The 25,431-nt window shown below is 43.3% G+C and overlaps 1 protein-coding gene across 2 annotated transcripts in view; it reads left to right on the plus strand.

Annotated features, from left to right (window-relative positions):
- celsr3 (cadherin, EGF LAG seven-pass G-type receptor 3) overlaps positions 1 to 25,431 on the plus strand; it is a 67,252-nt gene extending 41,821 nt beyond the window's left edge. The window contains exons 15-37 of one of the 2 annotated variants that reach the window (XM_086108292.1): positions 4,213 to 4,354; positions 5,360 to 5,480; positions 6,896 to 7,079; positions 8,468 to 8,569; positions 8,684 to 8,778; positions 8,876 to 9,085; positions 11,065 to 11,260; positions 13,024 to 13,212; positions 13,299 to 13,473; positions 13,565 to 13,732; positions 14,538 to 14,664; positions 14,804 to 15,010; positions 16,854 to 17,028; positions 18,525 to 18,637; positions 18,824 to 18,903; positions 19,601 to 19,727; positions 19,795 to 19,914; positions 20,986 to 21,083; positions 21,584 to 21,753; positions 21,838 to 22,011; positions 22,554 to 22,748; positions 23,009 to 24,062; positions 24,814 to 25,431. In XM_086108292.1, coding sequence (XP_085964418.1) covers positions 4,213 to 4,354; positions 5,360 to 5,480; positions 6,896 to 7,079; positions 8,468 to 8,569; positions 8,684 to 8,778; positions 8,876 to 9,085; positions 11,065 to 11,260; positions 13,024 to 13,212; positions 13,299 to 13,473; positions 13,565 to 13,732; positions 14,538 to 14,664; positions 14,804 to 15,010; positions 16,854 to 17,028; positions 18,525 to 18,637; positions 18,824 to 18,903; positions 19,601 to 19,727; positions 19,795 to 19,914; positions 20,986 to 21,083; positions 21,584 to 21,753; positions 21,838 to 22,011; positions 22,554 to 22,748; positions 23,009 to 24,062; positions 24,814 to 24,841 — 4,250 coding nt within the window. In that variant the 3' untranslated portion in view covers positions 24,842 to 25,431. The remainder of the gene's footprint in view (positions 1 to 4,212; positions 4,355 to 5,359; positions 5,481 to 6,895; positions 7,080 to 8,467; positions 8,570 to 8,683; positions 8,779 to 8,875; positions 9,086 to 11,064; positions 11,261 to 13,023; positions 13,213 to 13,298; positions 13,474 to 13,564; positions 13,733 to 14,537; positions 14,665 to 14,803; positions 15,011 to 16,853; positions 17,029 to 18,524; positions 18,638 to 18,823; positions 18,904 to 19,600; positions 19,728 to 19,794; positions 19,915 to 20,985; positions 21,084 to 21,583; positions 21,754 to 21,837; positions 22,012 to 22,553; positions 22,749 to 23,008; positions 24,063 to 24,813) is intronic. The other variant, XM_086108301.1, reaches the window with a different exon arrangement.

Genomic DNA, 25,431 nt, shown 5'->3' on the forward strand with positions numbered 1-25,431 from the left:
TAACAGACAACACCTGGAAGTTGATTGATGAAAGGAAAGTGGCCAAGATAAAAAGAGAACAAAAGAGGAGGCTCCGGAGCTGGAGGATGGAAGACGAGGAGTACAGGCGCTTGGACAGGGCAGTGAAGAAGAGTTGCAGGAAGGATAAAAGACAGTGGCTAGAAGAGAAAGCAAGAGAGGCACAGGAAGCAGCCGAGAACAACAACACGACGACCCTATACAAGATCGTGCAGGAGCTAACCAACTCCAGGAGCAGCTCTAGCGTGCCAATCAGGAGCAAGGATGGCAGGACACTTCTAAGCGACGAGGAGCAAGAAGCAAGATGGCTGGAACACTTCAGGGAGGTTCTCAACCAACCAATGCCTCCCGTGCTCTTCAATTTCGATCAAGAGACACCAGCTCCAGCTCTAAATATTACATCGAAAGAGATATCCGAGACTGAGGTTGCCAGAGCAATCAAGGGCCTTAAGAACAACAAGGCACCGGGACTCGATGAGGTAGCTGCCGAGATGTTGAAACACGGCCAAGACGCTGTTGTGGAGAGCCTTACCCACCTGTTCAACCTGATTTGGCATGCTGAAGAGGTTCCTGCCGACTGGAGACGTGGGGTCATTGTCACGCTTCCTAAGAAGGGAAACCTCGCAGACTGCAATAACTGGCGGGGCATTACACTGCTGTCAATCCCCAGCAAGGTATTCTGCAGTGTCCTGCTACATCGCCTTAAAGATGAAGTGGATAACATCTTGAGGGAAGAGCAAGCCGGTTTCAGGAAAGGAAGGTCTTGCGCCGAACAGATCTTTACCCTTCGAAACATCATAGAGCAATGCCAAGAACTTCAGACACCACTCATGATCAACTATATCGATTTCAAGAAAGCCTTCGACAGCATCCACCGGGAGTCACTGTGGCAGATCGTCCAGCTGTATGGTGTACCCCTCAAGTATATCAACATCTTCAGGTCATTGTACCACAACTCAACCTGTTGTGTCAAAACCAACAGTGGCACAACTGATGATTTTGACATTGTCACTGGTGTAAGACAGGGTTGCATTCTGTCACCCCTACTCTTCATCATCATAATTGACTTTGTGATGAGGAAGTCCATCACAGGGGAAGAAGTTGGTATCAAGTGGGGAGGGAGCAGACTAGCTGACCTGGAATTTGCAGATGATTTGGCTCTCTTAAGTCACACCCAGCCCGCACTCCAGGAGTTGACCAACAATCTGCATGAGCACGGAGTTAAGGTCGGTTTACGAATTAGCCAGGAAAAGACCAAGGCCATGGCCGTCGGACAGCACCAACACCTTCAACCACTCACTCTACACCAACATGACATAGAGTACATTGACAGCTTCACATATCTTGGGAGTAACATCTCAAATACAGGTGGTGTGGAGAAAGACGTCAACAGTAGACTTGGTAAAGCTGCGGGAGTGTTCCAACGCCTCCGCAACATCTGGTCATCGAAAGCCATCACTACGACCACCAAGCTACGCCTCTATATGTCAGTGGTTATCCCAACAGCGATTTACGCCTGTGAGACATGGATGAAGACAGCCAACATAACCAACAAGTTAGATGTCTTTCATCGGCGTTGCCTGAGATCCATCCTGAGGATCTCATGGGGAGACCACATCACCAACGAGGAGGTGATGAAGAGGGCAGGAGTGGCTGAACTGTCAGACATTGTCTCTGAAAGGAGAAGGAAAATGATCGGCCACGTACTCCGGCTGCCAAGAGAGAGACCGGCAAGTGTGGCCATGGACTGGATGCCAGAGGGTGGAAAGAGGAAGAGAGGTAGGCCAAAGAAGACGTGGAGACAGACTGCCAAAGAAGACCTCAGTGAGATGGGTGTCAGCTGGCATGGAGCAAGAAAGGTCGCCAGTGACCGGAACAAATGGAGGAGGCTCGTCGCCCAATGTTCCAAATAGGAGCGGGCGGAACTAACTAACTAACTAACTAACTATTGAGCAACTATATGATCCTAGCAAGAGGCCGTTATTACATCCCATATTCACTACACAAATATGAATTGTTATTGTATTCAGCATAGTCCATGGAACATCTTTCGGAGAATATGTGATCCTGCATTTTTTTCCAAAGGTATGCAGATCAATAATTATTGAAACCGTTTCACAATGTTGCCAGGACAGGACATTCACTCTCTTTGCTTGTGGTACGTATTATCTTTAAAAATATGCTCATATGTTTTTAGTTTATGCTTTAGTCTGACAGATTACGTCTGCACAAGGTGAACAATGATTGTGAACTATTGATCAACATTGGTCATGGAAGTAATGAAAGTCTAGAAGAGAAAACAAAACACTCAACCTAAAAGGAACTCTGACATTTTACGACATGCTGCAATAACTGCGAATCGTAGAAGCTGCTGTCAGTGAAATCCTGATATTGCAATCACTGATAGCTGCGTGGACTCTCATTAAAATGTCTCTTTCCAGTTTTTAATAAAACCGCTGTCTGTCACCCGGCGTTGTAATCAACATCACAAAAGAGATGGGCCACTGCTGGCAGCCCCCGTTGATCGATATCTTACATTTATACACTACGTAAAATGCATCTAACGTACTGCTGTTACTATTAACTGTCGATCACAAATCTGAAACAAAATTGATCTGTTTATAAAATATGTACTTTGTAATATGAGGAGATATTGAAGTCAAAAGCTATGGTGTCATGTCAAAGTCCCAAAAAGGTCCAGTAAAGAGTCTTGTGATGTATTGTGAACAACAGTATTGACCAGTGTTACCGTTAAGTGTTATAGTACTGTTTTGATTTCTCTCTGCGGCATTTCACCTTGGCGACAGTATCTCAGGAAACTGCAGCTTGAAGTTTAATAAAAAAGATTACCTTTCAGAAGGGAACCTGTCTGGAGCACCCAACAAAAACTGCGCGAGAGACGACCACACGAATGTTACTCAGTAAAAAAAAATCTGAAGGATAATGCTGCATTATCAACTCGTGTGATGCTTTTATGTTCTTACAGTCTCAAAACTGTCCACATTTCAGAGCGGGTCGATCTTTCTTCTCCCATATTGTTGTTTTAAGGACCATGTAATTAAAAGTGCGGGAAAAAAAGCCAAGGCCGTCGTCACGGTATTCTGTCAGTTGCCCAGGTGAAAAACATACAGTATAGCGCTGATGGCGTTGTGTTTCTGAGCGTGAAAACAATACAGATAGTAGTGAATGAAATGACTGGCACAGACAGAAAGCTGACATTGATTGCAGGTGTCTGTTCCCAAATCATCACACTGAATGTCTTTGTTTTTGGTGTCTCCACGGAATTCTAATCCAGATAAATCAGGGGTGGGCAACTAAAATGCTGGAGGGGTCCACATTTTGCCATCAGTCCTGCTGGGGGTAATGGGGGGGGGGAGTCGCATATAGGACAACACAATTCCTAACCAGATGTATGACAATATTGCAATTTTACATTTGGACAAAATATGTGCACGTGCGCTCTAAGTATATTTCATTTTTCAATGAATGTATGGAATATCCACAATACTAACCCAACAAGAAAGGGCCGGGGACACCCTGAACCGGCTGCCAGCCAATTGCAGGGCACACAGAGACCAACAACCATCCGCATGCACACTCACACCTAGGGAAAATTTTAGAGCGTTCCATTAACCTGCCATGCATGTTTTTGAAATGTGGGAGGAAACCGGAGTACCCAGAGAAAACCCACACAGGCACGGGGAGAACATGCAAACTCAGCACAGGAAGGCCAGAGCCGGAATCGAACCATGCACCTCTGCACCGTGAGGCTGATGCGCTAACCACTGGTCCACCGATCTACTTATTTGGACTCTTAAAAGTCCCAACAAAAATAGAAGGAAAAATGCGTAGCACTGTTCTTGTACTGACTGTGTAGATCTTTTTTATAACTCGGGTTGATAGCTGCAGTGGAATTTACCCTCATATATTTGGATATTTACAAAATGCTCACTGCTAGCAATATATTCTTACAGAAGATTTCTGCTCACCATTCACAACATCCTTCTTTTGTATCTAATCAATAAAAAATCTGGTTTTGGTTCAACAGAAAATCACATTTCTTGCATAGGCAGCCGTTTTCTTCCCACGTTTTTGACAAAGAAAATTAGCTCAACATTAATATTAAGTGTAACTGACATTGTATTTTCCTTTTTAGCATGGTCATTTTTTCAACAAGCACGTTCTTTCTTGCAGGTTACTATGGCAAAGGCTGCACTGATGCTTGCCATTTGAATCCTTGCGAAAACGACGCTCGGTGCCACAGGATGCCCAGCTCGTCACATGGATACATCTGTGACTGTGGTGACAACCACTATGGACAGTACTGCCAACACAGGTAAGTGTTTCTGTTGCATTTATTCATTGTCAGGATTACGCAACATCCACAGGACCAATTTTTGTCAAACTTTGTGCAGGTTTCTCAGGGGGTGAGGTTGAACCTGTTAAATCTCAGTGCTTTTGGTCATCATTTTATAACTGTGGTATGGCGTGACATTTTTCTCTTACACTTGAATTGGAAAATGTTTTTTTTTTTTAAAAATTTTATTTAAAATACTGGCGGCATATAAATACCCTTTGAAATGTATCAAATTGTCTTTTACCAGAGCATAGCATTACATTAGCATTTACATTAGCATTTTGGAAGGAAATGGTACATTTTATGGTAATGTTCATTCAAATGTATATAAAATGACAACAAAAAAGTAATTACATCATACCCTCTTGAACCGAGCCATATCGAATCGGAATGTGTCATCCTGAATCGAATTGTTTCACTTCCAAATCGTACTGTCCTTGAATTGTTCAACCAAGTTTGAACTTCTGAGTCATTGTCACCAAAAGAATACCACATTTACAGTAAAGGATAGCGATGCCAGTTATCATTCTTTGGGGACCTTTTTCTTCAGCTTGAAAAGGGGCCTTAGACAAGGTGCGAGGATTTATGAAGAGTTCTAAATGGCAGTCGGTTTCAGCACAAACCCTGCAGGCTTTTGCTAGAAAGCGTAAGAAATACTGTATCAGGAAACACCTACTCGAACATCTGACATTTATCTGGGGCTAATAAGAATAATGGTGACATTTGTATGCTGATTTTACATTACATTTACTTAACCCTTTGAGGGACAGCGGTTACTACAGTGGACAGCTTATCATGTTACAGGGTACATCAAAGGGTTATTATGCAACTATCTCAGTTGTGTATTTTTACTTCACCACTCAGAAAGATTAAAAACAGCTGTATGGAGACTTTTTATAGCTGCTGTATCTACTTCAATGGGCACACACACACACACACCCCTCCCCCAACCCCCCAAGTTGACTGTCTTGTGTGCGCATTTAGGATTGACCACCAGTGTCCCAGAGGTTGGTGGGGGTCTCCCACCTGCGGGCCTTGTCATTGTGATGTCAATAACGGCTTCGACCCCAACTGCAACAAGACAAGTGGACACTGTCGCTGCAAGGTAGGGTGCTCACGTATGCCGTCTATAGGCCATCCTAGTTTGGGGAATGCCCCATTGATACATGAATACACAATTTGTAAGGCACTTCTGACAAACCTCAAGATCACAATGATAGTCTGCAGTAGTAGGATAAAACCTGAAGACATTTGGATTATTTGAGAAGGAAATGCTTTTTAAAAACAAAATTACAAATACTTTGCTGTGGCCCTAAAAGCTTTGAAATATCATGTGTGCTGTTTTGTGTGTCAAAAACATGAGAGAACGGCCACCGTTTGTATGGAGCACAGGCAAGTGCCATCATGTCTATGACCGTTCTATTGTATTACGGTGCCCAACTTTTCTTAACAATTTCCTGCTCTATTTGAAAGAGAAATGTATTGCAATCTGACAGTATTTCTACATGTGTACTACAGTATATTGTGCATGTGTGTAAGCAGTATTTCTATCCTGGCTATAATCTCCTCTCTCAGGCTCTCTTTAATGTAGTGTATATATCGAATGCTGCTATTGCCTTCCAATCTAAACTTCTTGGACCTGTGTGTGATATCATGGAAAATCTGCCATGTTTTATTCATGTGTCGACATATCTGATCTGTGTTTAAGTGTGACACAGACATGTGGATCTCACAGTCAAGTGACAAGAGGTGACATGTCTTCCTCTTCCTGTCTACTCTCTGTCCGGCAGGCTAACACTAGACGCCCCAAGCTTGTCATTCAAAGAGCCTTGTGGGCACATGATTGAATGCAAATTAGGTGTGGTGCTGAAAGTAAAAATGAAATAAAACAAAACACGCATTTATACAATAACAGTTTACAAGACTTTTATTAGTTGTATTATTTTTGGCTTTTTTTTTGTTATATTGGTTTTGGCTTTTTCATTTTTATTTCATTTTGTCTCCGTTTTTTTTTTTCAAATTCATTTAGTTTTATTTAGTTTTTAGAGCGGGTTGCTTCGTTTTTATTTTTAGAATATGTCTATTGTTTGGTTTCGATTTCATTACTTTTAATATTAGTTGAGTTTCTTTGTATGGAGTATTTGCTGAAAAAAATTCCCGATAATTAATTAATTAATAATTAAGCTCAAATTCCCAAACGACCTTCCTTCTTTTGTATAGTTACAGTAATACCGAAATAGATGCATTTAAAATAAAACCGTGAAGGCTCTTATATGAAATTAATTGACAAGGATGAAAACAGTACACATATTTGCTATAATTATCATTAATTTTAGTTAATTGTTTTGTAAACGTCAAATTCAGCTTTGGTTTTTGTTTTCCTAAAAGTCCTCTCATTTTTATCAGATTTCATTCAAGAATTTTTTTTTTTCTATTTTAGTTTTCATTATTTTGCTGTCCCCACAAGATGTTTCACCGTGACTCTCCGCTTGGGGGGCATTTCACTGTCTGCATATTCAGGAGTTTCACTACCGTCCGCGGGACTCAGACAGCTGCCTGCCCTGCGACTGCTACCCCATCGGCTCCTTCTCACGAACATGTGACCCAGAGACCGGCCAGTGTCCGTGCAGGCCCGGCGTGATTGGTCGCCAGTGCAACACGTGTGACAACCCGTTTGCGGAGGTGACAAACTCAGGGTGTGAAGGTGAGTGCTGTGTTTTAATTCTCATGTGGTTAGGCATTATTTATTTTGGGAATTAACCCGTTCAGGGACAGCATTACTTCAGTGGACAGATTATCAGGTTATCAGGTTACATCTGATCATTATTTGCGCATGAAAGGGTTAAAATCCAATTTTCTGTTCTTGCAGGGTTAGTAGGGTTACTTGAAAAATGTATTCCGATACAGTTCCTTGCTAGCTGTTATAAAATGTTTTGAGTAACGTCATCTGGGTGCCATACTATTGAAGTACGGTAATATACTGTAAATGGAATCCTTTTAATTAAATGACTCAACTCAACTGTATTTCTAGAGCACTTCAAAACAACCGGCACTGTATACAAAATGCTTTACACGGAGCAAATATCAAATATACAACAATAAACAATAAATTAATAACAAAGACAGTAGAAAGCTCAAAAACAGTAAAACTAAGATCAAGTCTTAGTTTTGCTGAGTCAAAAGCCAAAGAATACAAATTAGTTTAGAGACGAGTTTTGAAGATGGGCAGCGAGGGGGCTTGGCGAATGTTTAGTGGGAGGTCACTCCAAAGCGAGAGACCAGCAACGGAAAAGGCTCGGTCCGCTCTGAGCCTCCGCTTAGTTACAATACAATGCATCCTGATTTATATAGGGCTTTCACAACAGCTGCAGCAGTTCTCGGTACCTCTAATAATGTCTAGTCCGCAGACCTGAGGCATGGGCAGGTGTGAAGGGGCGGAGGAGGTCAGAGAGGTAAGGTGGGGTGAGGCCACTTAAAGATTTGAAAACAAATAAAAGGATCTTAAAAATAACTCTAAAATGTATGGGGAGCCAGTGAAGGGATGCCAGACTAGGAGTGATGTGCTCCCTCTTATAAGTACCAGTCAAGAGGCGAGCAGCAGCATTATGGACCAACTGGAGGAGTGGCTGACTCCAAAGTAAATTGCACTCCAGTAATCCAGCCGGGATGTGACGAAGGCATGAATTACTGTTTCAAAGTGCTCTTGATTACGCCATACCAAATATATTTTACATTTTAAAAAATATATATATTTTATGTGATGAATATTTTGACATGTTAATATGGTCATGGAAAGCTGGAGGAAGCCTGAGCACCTGCAAATCTAATCCAAAGCACAAGAACTGCGAGGCAGATGTGCTAACCACTTGTGCGCCATGTTGCAGGGATGGATGGATGGATAACTTCATCTACTGAGGGAAATTTCTTTTGCTTCATAGTTTTTTTTTCAAACCTTTCCACATGACCAGTGTCCCTTTTCAATTTTCACTGGTGTATAGTTCAGAATCCTCCATACTTCTGTGCATGTAAAGCAAAACAAGTTTTCCCACCTCATTTGTGACTGCACGCTTTTCTCTCGCTCTCTTTGCGCAGTCATTTATGACGGCTGCCCAAAAACCATCACTCAGGGGATCTGGTGGCCGCGGACCAAGTTCAACCTGCCTGCTGCAGTGCCATGCCCGAAAGGTTCTGTTGGTGAGTCCACACTCATATCCATCAAATCCTTACAGACATTTAGAAATGGTGCTTCGAAAAAAACCCCAACCCAACAAAAAACAACAATGCTGTCTTTTTCTGACTGGCTTGCAGGGGCCGCCATCAGACACTGTGATGTTGAGAGAGGCTGGATGGAGCCAGACCTTTACAACTGCACCTCCCCTCCATTTGTGGAACTCAATGCTGCTGTACGTTGACAAATAGCAGTCGATCAAGACAGCGCAATCCATTTCGTATCGAATTGTCGCTGTTTCTACATTGCCATATTTCTTTGTTTTCATCCAGCTGGATTCACTTGAGCGCAACGAGACGGAGCTGAACACAATCATGGAGAAGAAGCTCGCATACCAACTCCGCGATGTCACGGAAGCGACAGGCCGCCTCTACGGGAATGATTTGCTCATCGCGGAGCGACTACTGTCACGCCTCCTCACTTTCGAAACTCTACAAAGTGGCTTTGGACTCACCGCTACTCAAGATGCGCACTTTAATGAGGTGGGATATGCCGAGCCATTTTCAAATTTTAAGCAGACAAGAATACAGATTTACTTTGATGATGAGTGGAGAGTAGGCGGCAAGAACAAGTTATAGGATAGTGCTGAAAATATTTGCTCTTCTCGACACAAAATTGATTGAATTCAAAATGTCTGTCATATAACTGCAACCTGCTTCATGTTTGGATGTTTGGCCTATCCCAGCCGTCTTCGGGCAGTAGGCGAGGGACACCCTGAACCGGTTGCCAGCCAATTGCAGGGCACACAGAGACAAATAACCATCCACACTCACACCTAGGGGCAAGTTAGAGTGTTCAATCAGCCTGCCGTGCATATTTTTTGCAATGTGGGAGGAAACCGGAGCACCCAGAGAAAACCCACGCAGGGATGGGGAGAACATGCAAACTCTACACAGGAAGGCCGTAGCCTGAATCGAACCTTGCACCTCTCCACTGTGAGGACGACGCGCTAATCAGTCGATCACCGGGCCGCCCATCCTCAATCAATTCCGTTTAATTTGTATTTTTATGTTATTTAATTACTAATCATATGATTAAATAACAATGAAAACATGGTATGAAATTGAGCACCGCCACAGAGCCTTTTATGCCTGCCGGCTTTGTGAACCGTGACAGTTGTTTCCCGATCTGATTGGATCATGAACGACTGTGCAGTAGATTAAGACAGCATCTCTAATCCATGCAAATGCAATCAATCGTGTGCGATTTTAGTTTCACAAAAGGATTACTGCCGTTCTCCTGATAATTTGGTTTTACGCTAAACCTCTATTCTATAGCTACACATGCGACAGTATGGGCAGTGTTGCTATGGCAGTGCAATGATGGCAGCTCTTTTTTTTTTTTTTCCTGTTGTGACGAGAAAGTGGGAACTCGTTGGCATTTGAACACGCTAACGGGCTCTCCAGTCATGCAATCGTTCTGTGAGTATTCAGCTTCCTCCTGTTCCTGGAGCCTCAATGGCGGTTGCGTGTGTTGTGTAGCGCTTCACCTCATCCATGCAGAGAGGGAGGATTTGTTTCCGTATTTGGTCTTTGCGAAATTGTTGCAAGGGAGGATCTTTTCAATTAATTTTTTATTTTTAGCGGCCCTCTTCTACTTGGCAGCTGTGGCTCCACCCCGTGTTGTTGTAAAGGGCTCCGTCATTGTTATACCACTAAAGATGGGTTGCTATAGAAACTGATGTGGTTGGGGAAGTAATATATCGTCAGTGTCTTGTCAATACAGCGGTTTGAATCATACCTTCAGCAAGTGCTGACCTTTTTTAAAGGAGAAATGTTTGTAGTGTATTTTCATGTCTCGATTTTATACACCTGTATGTCATCATGCCAACAAGCTTTATCGTCTTTTCTCTTTCACATTTCCACACACGTAGAAAGCACACATTCTAGTTTATAAGAAAATGTTGGGTTATAATAATAATAATAATAATATAACACAACTCATGGTGATTTTTTTTTATGACTGGATGAACTGTCGCCTGAGTTCTTGGTTTTATTTTGCCATTTCCTACTTGTCACCCCCTCTGCAAATAAATTCAGCCAACCTTTTTCTTTCTTTTACAGTTCATTGCTTTGCTCCTTCACTGCACTCTGTTACTGTCTTCTCCCCTGAGTATCATGATGCTCCAGTACTTTATTAGATGATCATGACACTCCACCCAACTCCCATAGGCTCTCTGATCATATGTTTGTCCTGTTTGTATGACCTACAAACAGGATGACAAAAACATCTAAACAAAAGGTTCTCTGATGGTGTTTTATTGATTTATTTGTTTATGTTACACACTATTTTGCTTCTTCTTCTTGTGATTTGTGTGCGATCTTAAAGCATGACTATGACAAAAAGGATGTAGAGATGAAAACGGATTTTGGTCTCCGACAAGAAAAGCACATTTGCCTTCTTGGTATTCATTTCCAATTTTTTTTTATACACCAAAATGTCCACCTTTGGCTCCTTCCAGAACATTTTGCGAGGCTGCAGTGTGCTGTTGGCTCCGGGAACAGAGGGGCTATGGCGCGCCCTCGCCCAGGGTCAGAACCACATCCCAAGCGGTCCGGCTGAATTGTCGCAGCTGCTGGAGCAGTATACGCAGAATCTGGCCCAAAACATGAAGCTCACCTACCTCAACCCCGTGGCGCTGGTGGCTCCCAATATTGGTGAGTTGAGTGACACGCATACAGACATGATCCAGCTAACCACGACGAAAACCTTGAGTACAACATTAATAACATGCAAATCCTCCAGATGATCGGCTATGAAATGGGCTAGAATGATTTCTTTTACATCGGGGGGATTCAATTGATAAGAGCTGGCAGCAGCATAGAGATAGATTATGCACACGCGCGGGCACACACATTTCAACACACACACACGCGCGCGCGCACAGGAATGGACGCTTCCATAACATGTACCGCGCCTGAAGCATTTGAGCATTGGCCTGCATTGAGACCTAAAGCTGCCAAATGAACAATACAACATACACAAATTCTATCAGAAGGAAACTGAAAGCAAGGCAAGTAAGCCAACGCGGCTTTGTTTATGTAGCTCATTTCATACACAAGTTACATCAATGTGCTTCACGTCATTCAAAATTCAACATTTCAAAGCATTTAAAATTTATGGTCGGGCATTTAAAAGTAATGATATACAGTAAAAAGTATCTTTGGTAAAATCTCAAAAAGAACTTTCAGCGCAAGAACAAGATTTTGGAGAAATTGATTCTCGCCCATGTCTTCTTTCTGTGGAAACCTGCATTTTCCCTGACTGACACTCTTTTTAGGGATTAGTTCCCATCATAAGGAGTCCTTAGACCCTATTTTGGTGCCCAGCGCAAACCTTGAGCAAAGCGCAGTCTAGCTATGTGCATTGGTGGAGTTTTCTCTCTTTTGGTAATTTTCTACACTTAGCACAGGCAGAATGGGGCAGAATGGGGCGTTTGTGCCATTGTGCACCGTTATGAGATGGAACTTCCTCAGCCAATCGTCGTGGCAGCCCTCATTTGCATTAAAATCGGGGAGGTCGGAGCGCTCACTGTGCTTCAAATTGCGGAAACAGAAATAGACTCGCTGGGGTCCGTGCATGAGATTGGCGCTCACAAATTGGATTTATCGAGGCAAACTGCAAGATCTCCCCTTGCGGATAATCTAGTCGCCCATGCATATGAGGTGGACAAATGGAAACCTCTTCGCACCCACGACCATGCAAACCCCCTCCTACCTCCCCAACTATAGTGCTATGTGGTCAGGGGGGTGCTGTTACAATATTTTTCAGATGATAATGATTAGAATTTGTCTGTTTGCGGCTTGATCAATCCACTGAAATCGTGTTTTCCCACCCGCGATACCATTTAGACCTGCTTTTAGGTTGTCTTTTTTTTTTTTCACCAAATTGCGAGATCCTCCGGGGGATGTAATAGAAAACACTTTCGGTCTGTTTGAATGCCTAGCAAATTTGAACAAAAATGTTTTGGGAGCACTATTAGAAATACAGTAACCTCAACTGACGGACCAGATTGGTTTTTCTGGGGGGGTGGGTGGGGGGGGGGGGCAAAACCTTATTTTAAAGACTCTGAAGGTGATTAGACAAAGTTTATGTCTGTTCCAACCACTCAAATTCAACAAGTGCTTAGAGAGGGGTTATGAAATTCAGTACATATGGCTAGATTGAATTAGAGCCCCAAAAACAGATGCTTAACTTGTGTGTTCATACGAATGGATAGTGCATGCTTTTGGTGGGCATGTGGCACAATTGGCAACAGCGTGATGGAATTGGAAGTGCGAGTGGAAGATGCAAAGTATCCCTGGATTTGCCGTTGTTATGACCCTTTTTGAGTCACGAAGAGAAACATATGGATCTATTTCATAACCATTGTTTTCTCTCTCTCTCTCTCTCTCTCTCTCTCTCTCTCTCTGCACTTCAGTCATGAATCTGGATCGGGTGGAAAATCACACCCATGTGCGGCGACGTTTCCCACGTTACCATACCACAATGTTTCGGAGTCAGGCCGTGTGGGATCCCTACACCCATGTGATATTGCCGCCCGCTGCACTGATGCCGCAACGGCAACAGCAACACAACTGGAAGGAAAAGGAGCGCGCAGAGAAAGAATGTGAGAAGACACACACAAACATGATTCAAGTGCGAGAGTTAATGGAAAGGGTAAGATACAAATGCAGGGATCTTTCTCCATTTCAGACGTCCCGCCCTCGAACGCTGTCCAAGTGCCGGTCGGCTTCTCTGCCAATCAGACAGGATACATCGCAGCCCGGCGCACAGTTGAACCGCCCATCACCATTGTCATTTTGCTCATCTATCGCAGTCTGGGCGGAGCGCTCCCTCCCAAATATCATACAGACAGACGAGGAGTGAGGTGAGAATCGACAAGTTTCACAGTGGACTCTTTAATTCTGTCAAAAGAACCAGACTGAAATGCTCTGCCGTTCTCTCTCCCTTGTTTCCAGACTTCCCAGACACCCAGTTATGAACTCCCCAGTGGTGACCATCTCCGTCTACAACAATCAAACTTTTGTGGGCGGGCATTTGGACCAGCCCATCCTACTGGAGTTTAAACTACTGGAAACGGCCAATCGGAGCAAGCCGCTGTGTGTGCAGTGGAACCACAGCAGCCAGTCAGTTCACAAGAATGCTTTTATGTGTAGTTCTATGCATTCATATAGTCGGTCTTTCGCCTTTAGAGCAGTGGTGGGGAAAGTTTTGTACTCGAGGAGTCGCTTTTGACTTGTATAACAGACAGTTGTGTAAATAAGGGGCACTTGGTAAGAAAAAAAAACCCTCCCCAAAAAAAAAACCCCAATTTTTTTTTCCTCATCCACAAATGACCAGTATTTGTGGATGAGGCAAAAAAAATGTTGTTTGGTCATTGCATAATTTATTTGACTTGTTTTTTGCACAACTCACACATTTGTTTTTAATCACTGTATTCCTACCGTGAGCACGTGTATGTGCAAAACAATTATATTTGTACGCATTTCTGTTCTTCTACTCCCATTTTTTTCATTTCCTTATTTAATGAGATAAAGGAATAAAAATAACTACATAAATGAATACATGCATTTTATGAATTAGTCATGGTTTTGAAAAATCTGCTAAATGAATTCGACAAACATTACAGGACTCTTGATGATGTAAATGCTGGGTAGGAAAGACCAGAGCGCTGACTCGTGGGCCACACTTTACCCACCGCTGCTTCTGGCGGATACAATAAAATACAATTCATCTTTATTTATAGAGCGCTTTCAGAACAGCTGCAGCTGTAAGGCAGTCGATTCATGTCTCCCAAGACAAACGGCAAACATAATTTCATATAATCATGACATAATGTTGACCTTCTTGATTTATTTGGGTCATATAATGTCATCCATACAACGATCTTCTCTCGCCAATTTTGATGGATTTGTTTTTGTGGCCCTGTAGGTGTGAGATTGGAGGCTGCTGGACAGTGAGGGACTGCATGGTGGTGTACAGGAACACCTCACATGTCCGCTGTCAGTGTCAAAGGCTTGGCACCTTCGGAGTGCTGATGGACAGTTCACAGAGAGAGGTTTGTGGCACGTACACAACTTGTTTGTCTCAATCAAATGGTAGCGCGCGGGTACTTATGCGAGCAACACTTAAAGGTGACAGGCCTTATGTCTTCCGGTCATTCCGTTGGTTTCCTTTTTATTTGCTTTCACAAGCAGCAGTTGGAGGGCGATCTGGAAACGCTCGCCTTGATCACGTATTCCTCTCTGGTGCTGTCCATGCTGGCTCTGCTCCTCACCGTCCTGGTGCTGTCCTGCCTCCGAGGCCTCAAGTCCAACATCAGGAGCATCCATTCCAACACGGCGGCGGCCATGTTTTTGTCAGAGCTTGTGTTTCTGCTGGGCGTCAATCAGACCGAACAACAGGTTGGTACTTGAGCTCGACCGCCCAGTTGGTGTCAAGTTTGTGTTCTATGCTCCCTCTATTTTGTCACTGTCGACATCAGCCAAACGTGTAACCGGCGTTAAGAGGCAGTAAATGTGAAATCTGTGGAGACATTTCACTTTGGATTCTTGCATCGGTGTTGTGATACTTGTAAACTTTGGCATCATTCCTAAGTTGACTCGCCAAATGGTTTGTTTCACAAATCAGTCTGTAAAACAGCCTTGAGAAAAAGCGCTGCCAAATGGCGTCCGTCACATCCACTCGGGGCCAATCCAATCATCAGCTACTGTACGCGAGTCAAAGTACAAAGTGGAGACATGACAAGTGATGAAAAAGTTCTTTCATCTGTTTATCATTTGGTTTTACTGAGCGTCTGGGTCACGTAGAGAATCCATTTGCAAGGACATGGTCACGGGTAATGTTTTAATTATTTCAATCGAGTTTAATTGTGATTAAACTCAGCCCTTTTGCCTGTTTTCCAATTTCATATTTTTGATCAGAGCCTAAAATTGAATTTCTGAAAAATGTTTTTGTTTTCATTAGTGGTGTCAGTGAAACGCGTTTTTCACGGCATTAATGCATCCCCCTTTTAACGCCGTCCTTTTTTTGTTTATTCTGCAACGAAGGCCCATTTTGACTTCAATCACTCAAAAAGTATCTGGATCAGAAAATGAATGAAAAAATGAAATTATTTATGTGAAGGGTATTAAAATCCAATCAAATAATGGGACAGCAAAAAAAAAACCTTGATTTTTTTTAAATAAATAAATAAAAATCCCAATGAATAATAACATTTAATTCATCACAATGAAATATGTTTACCGCTTGACCGCACTCGTTTTCATTTCTGTTCGATTCAAAAATGAAATCAAGTGTTTTTTTGTTTTTTTTTCCCTGCACCATTTGTGCTGCACTGCGCTTCCATTTTCCCTCGTGGCTACTTTTCATGCCATTGGATTAATCTCATCGATGCGTTTGTGTGTGGCGGGGTATATCTTGCGTTCCAACAGACGAAATGCTGCACATGTGTGCTCAGTCAGCATGAAATCTCATTAATTAAAATGCATTCTCACACAGTCGGCCGTACATTGTGAATGGTCGTCACCTCCAGCTGAACGACTGTATGTGCCGTCTTAATTAATGTATAGCCTGCATCATGCTTAGCAGAGCACGTTAGGACTCTCAGTACTCACTTTGCTATATTTGCCTTTTGTTCACTGTTAAGTTCATGCCGAGTGTGTGTGTGTGTGTGTGTGTGTGTGTGTGTGTGTGTGTGTGTGTGTGTGTGTGTGTGTGTGTGTGTGTGTGTGTGTGTGTGTGTGTGTGTGTGTGTGTGTGTTCTGAAATATTGCACAACTCTGGTCGCAACGCTTTGCAAGCATCTAGTGAAGGGTAATGTTTCTATTAATTGAATTATGGCTGTAATCTAATTTTCATTACAATGCGTACACTACCGTGCGTTTACAGCACGTTCATATGAATTTATGATATTTTTGCCTTTCTTATCCATTGCAAAATCAATGAGCTATAAATGTTGTGGTTTAGTGGAATTGGCGATTAAATTACTGATGCCTGTCATCTCAATCATACCTTTTTTGCACCTCGTGAAGTGTTGCTGGCCACCCTCCAAGATGTGTAGCCAAGACTAAATCCATTTGCAAGATTATGCGCACCTCCTTTTCATCTTTCTCTTTGCTCGTATCTGCTTCTTGATCCTTGGTCTTTTATTTATTTTTTTTTTTTGCCGTTCCTTCTTCACTTTGCGCCGTCTGTGGCACCTCGCTTCGGAGTCACCCTCCTGCTCCTCTCCACGTTCTTTTGCAGTTCCTGTGCACGGTGGTGGCCATCCTCATGCATTACTTCTTCATGTCCACATTCGCCTGGATGTTTGTGGAGGGCCTTCACATCTACCGCATGCAGACGGAGCAACGCAACATCAACTTCGGCGCCATGAGGTTCTACTACGCCATCGGCTGGGGCGTGCCAGCCATTATCACCGGTAACGCACGTTCAAGAACATGCTTACCATTACTAAATTGGAGAAGTGTCTCCCTTCATACTTTGACGAATCATAATAGGCACTTAAACACTGAAATATTGGGCCAGAATACTTCTATGTCTAATGTGATTTTTTTTTTTAACAAAGGCACAGTTATGAATAATTGAACAGTATAATAATTGGTGAGTCATTTCAAACAACATCTTAATGGAGAACAAAAAAATACATACATGCTGTCTTCTAATTCGATTTCTTGGATAGCTCACAGCATAAAAAAATATTGATGCACTTGCACATCTCTCTATTCTTTACATTAACTCCAAAAAATGCATGTCAGAAAGAAAACGGTGTTGTAAAAAGAATCTGTTGCGACGTGACATTGCTCCTAATGCAGACTGACTGCTGCATCCGCATGCTGACAGTCAAATCGTGCGCTCACACCTGTCAGACGGCGATGCCGATGCCTTGCCAATATCCTCCACGTGCATCCATCCACGGCAGCTGTCTGTGCAGATAAGGTGTCCTGTTGGCGTTTGGGCGGAATGTGTTCCACTGAAATTTTTATCTCAGCAGTCATAAGGTGAAACCTGAAATTGACAGATACTCAGAAGGAAGATTTCTTTTTACACATCCTGTTTGCAGGTCATTTCTGTCTCCCTTTCTCGATATGCATTATTTTCCATCAATTTCCTTCACTGCTATTACTAGTTTCTCAATTAACGCAAGAGCAGAAACGGGAGGATTTGACTCACCCGTGGTTCGCTCCTTGTGAAATAGAACATCGCAACATAACATTTATTTTATCCATTCATTCTAGAAAAAAAAAACCTAAACATGCTTGTGTGCATATTGAAAAATATAATTTGCGATAAAATGGTACACATTTGCATGATTGCTGTGTATTGAAGCAGTGAATGAATTGAAAAGAAACTCCCATTTTCTACCAAATGTGTATGGAAGCCCACATTTTTGTTGAGCACTGTTCATCTACAACACATTCCTTGTCGTATAATGTTTCTTCTAGCCATGACCATCAAAAACATGCACAGCCACAGAGGTGCAGCAAAAATTAATTGATGTGAAAAAAGAAAAAAAGAAAAAAAAAGAATTTTGGGGTGCATTTTACTCGCACCACAATCTATCTCTAAAGCTCCATATGTCTACATAACCATTGCTGTTGTATGGATCTCAATTCTGTTCTTACAGTCCTCGGAAAATCAACACGCACTTGTGTTAATACGTCTGTTCATTTGCCAACACTCATCCTCTTCGCGACTAATTTAATTCCCTTTATTTAATAACTTATGCATGCACAATTTAATGAAATGTGAAATTGTGTTCTCCTGCCCATGGGAAAATGATGCCTATATCAGAAAGACTTCTTGTGGGGGGAGGGGGTTTCAGTCTGGGGGTGTTCACTTCAAACGTAACAGCAATAAACATTATTACATACGTAAATTATTTAAAACAACAAATTGGGTGTCTCGTTCATGAAGGTCTGGCTGTGGGCTTGGATCCAGAAGGTTATGGAAACCCAGATTTCTGTTGGATCTCCATCTATGACAAGCTCATCTGGAGCTTTGCCGGTCCAATCGCCATTGTCATATTGGTAACTTGTTCACATTTCCTTTTTTCTCATATATATACTGTATATATACAGTATATATATATATATATATATATATATATACACACACACATATATTCTGGTAAAATATTGAGCAAACATTGCTTTTCAAAGCTGAATGTTGAACACAGTTGTTTCTTCTTCTGTGGCCGTCGTCCCTTTGTCCAGATGAATGGCGGCATTTTCATGATTGTCACCAAGATGTCTTGTAACACCTCTCAGAAGGAGACCAAGAAGCTTCCTGTCATGTGGGTACAGCAGCATGAAGGACAGTGACATATTTAACGAGTTAATACCATTACAGCCATCGTGTATTTATATGTAAAAGTTTCTGAGCACGGCCCCACAGTGGTGACTCTCATGTCTGCTCTGTACTTCAACTACCGTATTTTCCGCACTATAAGGCGCACCTAAAAGCATTTGGCTTTCTCAAAACTTTCTCAAATGCCGACCTTATCATCCAATGCACCTTATATATGGATCAATATTCCGTTTACTTGGACATAGTATTTTAAAAGTTTTGTAAGGCGCTTTGTTACAGCTGCAGCAGTTGTGAAAGTGCAATATAAATAAAGCTGCATTGTATTGTATTCCCTTTAGCGTCGCTTCATCAAGTGGATGGATAATGCAACTGCAGCCACTATTGTTGCTTCTATTCTGTGCGCCTTATAATGTGGTGCGCCTTATATATGAACAGTTTTAAAATGGGCCACTCATTGAAGTGCACCTTATACTCCAAAGTGCCATATAGTGCGGAAAATACGGTCTATCTATATTCAGGCAGTCCCTAACTCTAATCAAATGAACATATTTTCAAAATATGTGTTGAATTATTCATATGAGTGATCTGAATGAAACGAGCAAATCAGTTGTTGTGTTGTCCCATTTTAGCTCCTATTTGTGTGGTTGCGTTGCATCTAACATCTAAGCCGTCATCCTTTGCAGTGCAACCATCCGCAACGCCTTCCTGCTATTGATGGTGGCCACCTCCACCTGGCTGTGTGGTTTAATGGCTGTGAACAACAGCATCTTGGCTTTCTACTATATTTTTGACGTCCTCTGCTTAGTGCAGGTATGCGCATTCTGCATGATCAGCATGCGAGGCTCAGACCCTTGCTTAGACTGGTTGTGTTCTGTAGGGTCTGTCAGTGTTGCTGGTGTTCACCGTGTTCAACTCTGAGGTGAAAGAGGCTTGGCAGGTGGCCTGTTTAGGGAAAAAGAGCCCCGGAGAAGAGCCGCCAAGGCCAACATCGAATGCTGTGAGTTGTTATTATTTTTTTTTTTACATTAATTATTTAAATACAGGTTTTCTTATCTTATCTTAAACCGTCATGAAAACTCAGCATGATCTTTGTCAAGGCATGGTTTCCTATAAGGCTCATATATTGGATTTCATTAGATGATGCAATTATACCTAATGTTGTGTCCAATGAGGTTATTTACGATGATAAAATCCACCCAGGCTAATCTCATTAGCCACACTGATTTGACTGTGATAATTCCCTCCATCAATTCTTCCGTCCATCTCCTGTGTCCTCTCGCTCTCCTTCTGCCTCCGGGATTCGGTCCTGACCCGAATAAAATAATATAGGGCCCATCCTGCATTGTGCGTGCGTGCGTGCGTGCACATTAGTGTACGTTAGTAACAATGTAGCTCATCCAACCTTTTAACCTCCATTTCCGCCGCGACCTCCACTGTCAGATTTCAAATGACTACTGTATATGGTACCCCATAGGAGCTATTATTGGCTGCACAGAATTGAGCGTGTTTGAAGTCCAACAGTATATGTACATTATAAATGATCTGCGAGCGCGCCGGCTTATTAATTGTGAATGAAGTATATACTGTGTAGATAGCCGACCGAGGTCATGTCGAGTTTCATCATGTCCTACTTTTGTCAAAGATCTTCGTCCCATGGAAGTGACAACAAAGAAGGGATTTGTTAAAATGTCAGCACCTTACATGGAAGGTGGAAATACTTGTTACCTTGTATTTGTCACCTGCGCTATCAAACTCAATATTTAAAAATAAAAAAAAAATAGGATGTAAAGTTTTCATCCTGACGAATGTGGATTCCCAACCTGGAGGAACTTCTTCTCAATGTCTCAGTGGCGTCTCAATTGCGGGCATATTTCCAAATTTTGTAGAAAATCTTTCCAAAACAGTAGCAGCTGTTATCACCACGGTGCAACTCTCATATTTTCACTTTCACATATTTTCACACAGGTGAAGCCTCCTTGTCTTGTTCCTCACATCAACTACAGTCTAACAAAGCCTTTTTAAAAAAATATATATAACCTGATATTCAGTTTGTTTTTTTCTGCCACAGGCACAGAATCCCTATCACAATGCTTCACTCCTTGAGCAGAGTGGGCTTCATCGCATCACGCTGGGAGCATCCACCATTTCCTCTGTCAGCTCCGCCAGGTATAAAAGCACATAAATATATCATGCAACGTCCATACAGAAATACACCACCCAAAATAAGGGGGGAAATATCAATCATTCAGGAAGAAGTAGCTTGGGTGTCATTGTGCCACTGGATATGGGGCATTACTGCTTTAGGGAGGGAAGACTGTCACTACAGCCTTTTAAAAGCCTGTTGTGTGTTTTGTGGGTCAGTGGGGTAAAGAGAATACATGTCAGATCAAACGGGCTACTCTAGTGAATGTAGAGCAAGACTAATTGTTGCCGGGAGTGGCTTTTTCTTTGTGGCTCGCTGCTTGTCCCCTTGTTTGGATTTGACATGCTGTATTTGTGCAGAGGCTCTTTATTAGTCAGCATGAGTAAACATGCAGCACAACGTGTCTCTTAACTCATTCACTCCCAAAGACGTTTTTAAACGTCTTTTCAGACTTGGTCTAGAATTGGCTGGTACTGAATGAGTTAAGTGTGTCGTCACTCCTCTTCCCTCTTTTGCCTTTCAGAGAGAATCTATTAGCGCGTCAAACTCTGGAACAAAGCATTGTTCAAACCGGGGCAACGGACCTGGATGTCGCCATGTTCCACAGAGATGGAGGTAAACAACCCGAAACCGCTTCAATAAGCACAGGTCAACAAATTCCGTTTATGAGGTGCAGACACACACACGCACCAGGTTTGGACATGCGTTTTCGCTACAAAATCGGGAGGAGAGACGACTTTGGAAACGATTTATTTTGTCCCTCTCCTTTCTTAAAAGGTGAAGATTCCGACAGTGACTCCGACCTGTCCATGGAGGAGGAGCGCAGTCTGTCCATCCCGTCATCGGAGAGCGAGGACAACGTCCGCCTACGCGGGCGCATCCAGCGGCGTTTCAAGCGATCCAATCACGGCGAGCGACTGCTCACTGAGCCCACCCACAATGGTACCAAAGGTAGACAAATAGTCTCACACATACTGGAATAATCATTTTCTTTTCTTTTAAGCCATCATTTGTGTTTTTTACATAATGCAAAACTCTCATTGATGCACAAATGCATTTTTATGCTGTAGAAAACATTTATGGAAGAATTTTGGGGGACTTGGAACGGATTAGGGCATTTACATTGAAAACACGTCTCTGCTTCCAAAATTTTCAAGTCAAGAAATTTCTTCCAGAACCAGTTAATTTCACTGCAGTCATATAAGCTGTGACATAATTCTTCATCTCTTACTGTGATAAAGTCAAATACTGAAACGGGATGTATGTAAATGTAGATAGAAAGGCATTTCACGAAATCCTGGGAATACTTTTAAGGTGCTTGATGCTGACTTAGCAGAGGGTGTATGACTATGAACCCCTTCTTGTGTGTGCTCCAGTGAATAGTTCAATGATGCACTTTTAATTTCACCTCTTCTGCTACTCTTAAATAATAAGTAAAAAAATGGAAAAAGGATGTAAGCAGACCTTGACTGGTTCTTTGTGGTGTGTGCCAGATCTGGATGGCAACGACCTCCTGTCCTATTGGCCCGCGTTGGAGGAATGCGAAAAACACACCCTGCAAAAGTGGGGCTCCGAGCGCCCTCTCGGAGCCGATTATAGCAAGGACGCGGCCAACAACAACCAAGCCGACGCAGCGCTGACCAGCGGGGACGAGAGCGGCCTCACGCAGCCGCACAGGCACCGCAAGGGTAATTTCACAGACACCATTTTTACTCATCAAATATGGAAGACCCAAACCTGATTGTCAGTACTGGTTAAAATAAATAGGCGTGGATAATTACAATATCATTTTATTTGTTTGTTTGTTTGATTCTTAAACGGTTAACCTTCATAGAAAAAAAAGGCAAAATTTAGCTGCAAAGGTTTTCTTCCTGTTTTCCAACTTTGCCTCAACTTCCCTTCTTCCTTCATGGCTGCCTCCTGATATTTGAACCTTTTGTGTCCCTAGGTATCCTCAAGAATCGTCTGGGCTGTCCCCCCGCCCTGCAGGGGCTTTCAACAGTGGGCCGGGGAGCCAGTGAGCTCAATTGGTACCGCACCTCCACCCTGGGCCACCGAGGTGTTCCTGCGGCCTCTTACGGCCGCATGTACTCGGCCTCGGTTGGTGCCGGAGGGGGTACGGGTTCCCTGTCGCAGCCGGGATCCCGCTACTCATCCAGGGAGCATCTGGACTCGCTCACCCGGAGGCATCTGTCTCGGGATCCTCTCGGGAGGCAAACCGTCGGGGGCTCGAGAGACCGGCTGGACTCTCGGGGATCCCGGGACAATCTGGACCTCTTACCCAGAAGGAGAGAACTGGGACAGGGCGCAGAGTTGGCGGGGTTGGGGCTGGATCACCAGCGAGTGTCGTCATCCAGGGAGAACCTGACCTCCTCCAGGGACAGACTGGACAACCATCACTCGGGCACTATCCACGCTTCGCGAGAGGACTTGAGGGGAAATGGCGGCGCTCTGGGTGGCAACATGGAGGGCACTCTGAGCGGGTCCAGATCTCAGTTGAACATGCAAACTCGGCGACAGGCTTCATCTCGAGAGCACCTGGCAGGTGCTCTGATGAGCAGTAAGTCGAGGGAGCAGCTGGAAGCCAACGGGGTTGGAGCGCAGGCCCAACCCTGTCGGGAATGGCTGCGCTCCCTGCCGCCCCGCCAGCCCTCGCACCCCGACCAGCCTCCGCCGTCCTCCCCGCCTCCGCCCATTTCGGAGGAGCCCCAGCAAGAGCCCTTCCCATCATCGGCTCACGTTCGAGGACGCCTGGACTCTGCCTGTAGGTACCCCGGTCCGACGGCCACTCCCAACATGGGTATGAACCCTCTGGGGAGACAACCCTCGAGCGAACACCTGGATATTCTTTCCTCCATCCTCGCGTCCTTCAACCCCTCTGTCCTCACTCCCCCAAACGCTGCCTCCAACTCCGGGCCCAACGGCTCGACCCACTGCCCCTCCCCCTCCCTGCCACAGTCTGCCACCTCCCACAGCATATCAGAGGTTTCCCCTGACTCGGAGTAAGTGTCCTCTTTGTTTTTCCCAACACAATGTCCTTTTGTAAAACATATTTAAAAAATGGCATCTTATTTTGATTGCTCGCATTTGTAATTGGGTGCAATGGCAGCTTTCATCAAATGTCCACAAAATGTGAGTCTCATTCAGACAAACAAAAAACGGTTGCCTCTGAAAAATCTGATTTTAAGCGGGCAAAACAAGACCGCGGCGACAGGATTAAAAATATATATACATAAATTTATTGAGAAGGTAAACATCTCTTCAAATCACTCACTAAGCTCCCAATCTAATTACGGTACACTGATGCCATTCCTATGCTACTGACAGCAACTTGCGAGCATATTTTCGATGTTATTTATGATGTGTGCTGATAATTAACCTCTGAAAATTTCTGTCAGACCTTCCAAGATGTTCTGACCTTTTCAAAATTATTTCCAACGCTGTAAAAGTTGCATCAATTGGTTCTTTACTTGTATTATATTCAAGCATGGCAGCACGTTGGCAGAGTTGCTAGCCTCACAGTTCTGAAAATCGGGGTTTGAATCTGAGCTCCGGCCTTCCGGTGTGGAGTTTGCATATTCCGCTTGTGTCTGCGTGGGGTTTCTCCGGGTGCTCCAGCTATTATGTGCCGCTTTCCACATTATCTGTTAACATTGTATGCATGTCCTCGTCTCCTCCTTTTGTACCAAAAAAAAGTGATAAAAGTAAAATGATATTGTCATTGAAGTGATTTTTATCTTCTCTCCATCACAGAGCCAACAGAAGCGAAGGGCAGTCTTGATGACGGCCTCTGTATTCCTTTATGCATTCCGAGGACAAGGTGAACCAGCGAGGCAGCGGAGGACTAAAATTCAGTTTTGGACACAGGTGACGACATTGTGCGGAAAAAAATAACATGCGGATTTTGATGGCTCAGAGGACAAAAACTGTTTACAAAATATCACACTCAGTCAGATGCAGACAAAAAAAATGGGGGAAAAGACTGTACAGACAAAAAACATTTTTATACGATTTGTATCTTTTTCATTGGGGACAAAGATGACTCTCGTGATGTTTTGTTTTTTTGTAATGTCTTTGAGTGAGGCTGGTGCGAGTGAGCTGTATTGAATTCACAAAAAAACAAAAAAAAAACATTTTTCATCAAAGCTGCGTGGTAATTGCAAATGGCACAACATCTGATGAGATCGCAAAGCAGAGTTGGAGGGAAACCGTCAACATATCGTTGGCTGAAGTGTAAATAGAGGGGTGTTATTATTCCAAGTGAAGAGATTTGAATGGAACGAGATGATTGTAACGAGGACGACTGCGAAGAGGGCGCCGCGCGAGACTTCAGGGTTTTGACCATTAAAGCTCCGTCACAAGTTGTCGTGA

The sequence above is a fragment of the Hippocampus guttulatus genome, chromosome 1 (assembly GCF_054856545.1).
Source record: "Hippocampus guttulatus isolate MCC_2025c chromosome 1, RoL_Hgut_1.0, whole genome shotgun sequence".
In the NCBI taxonomy this organism is placed as follows: domain Eukaryota; kingdom Metazoa; phylum Chordata; class Actinopteri; order Syngnathiformes; family Syngnathidae; genus Hippocampus; species Hippocampus guttulatus.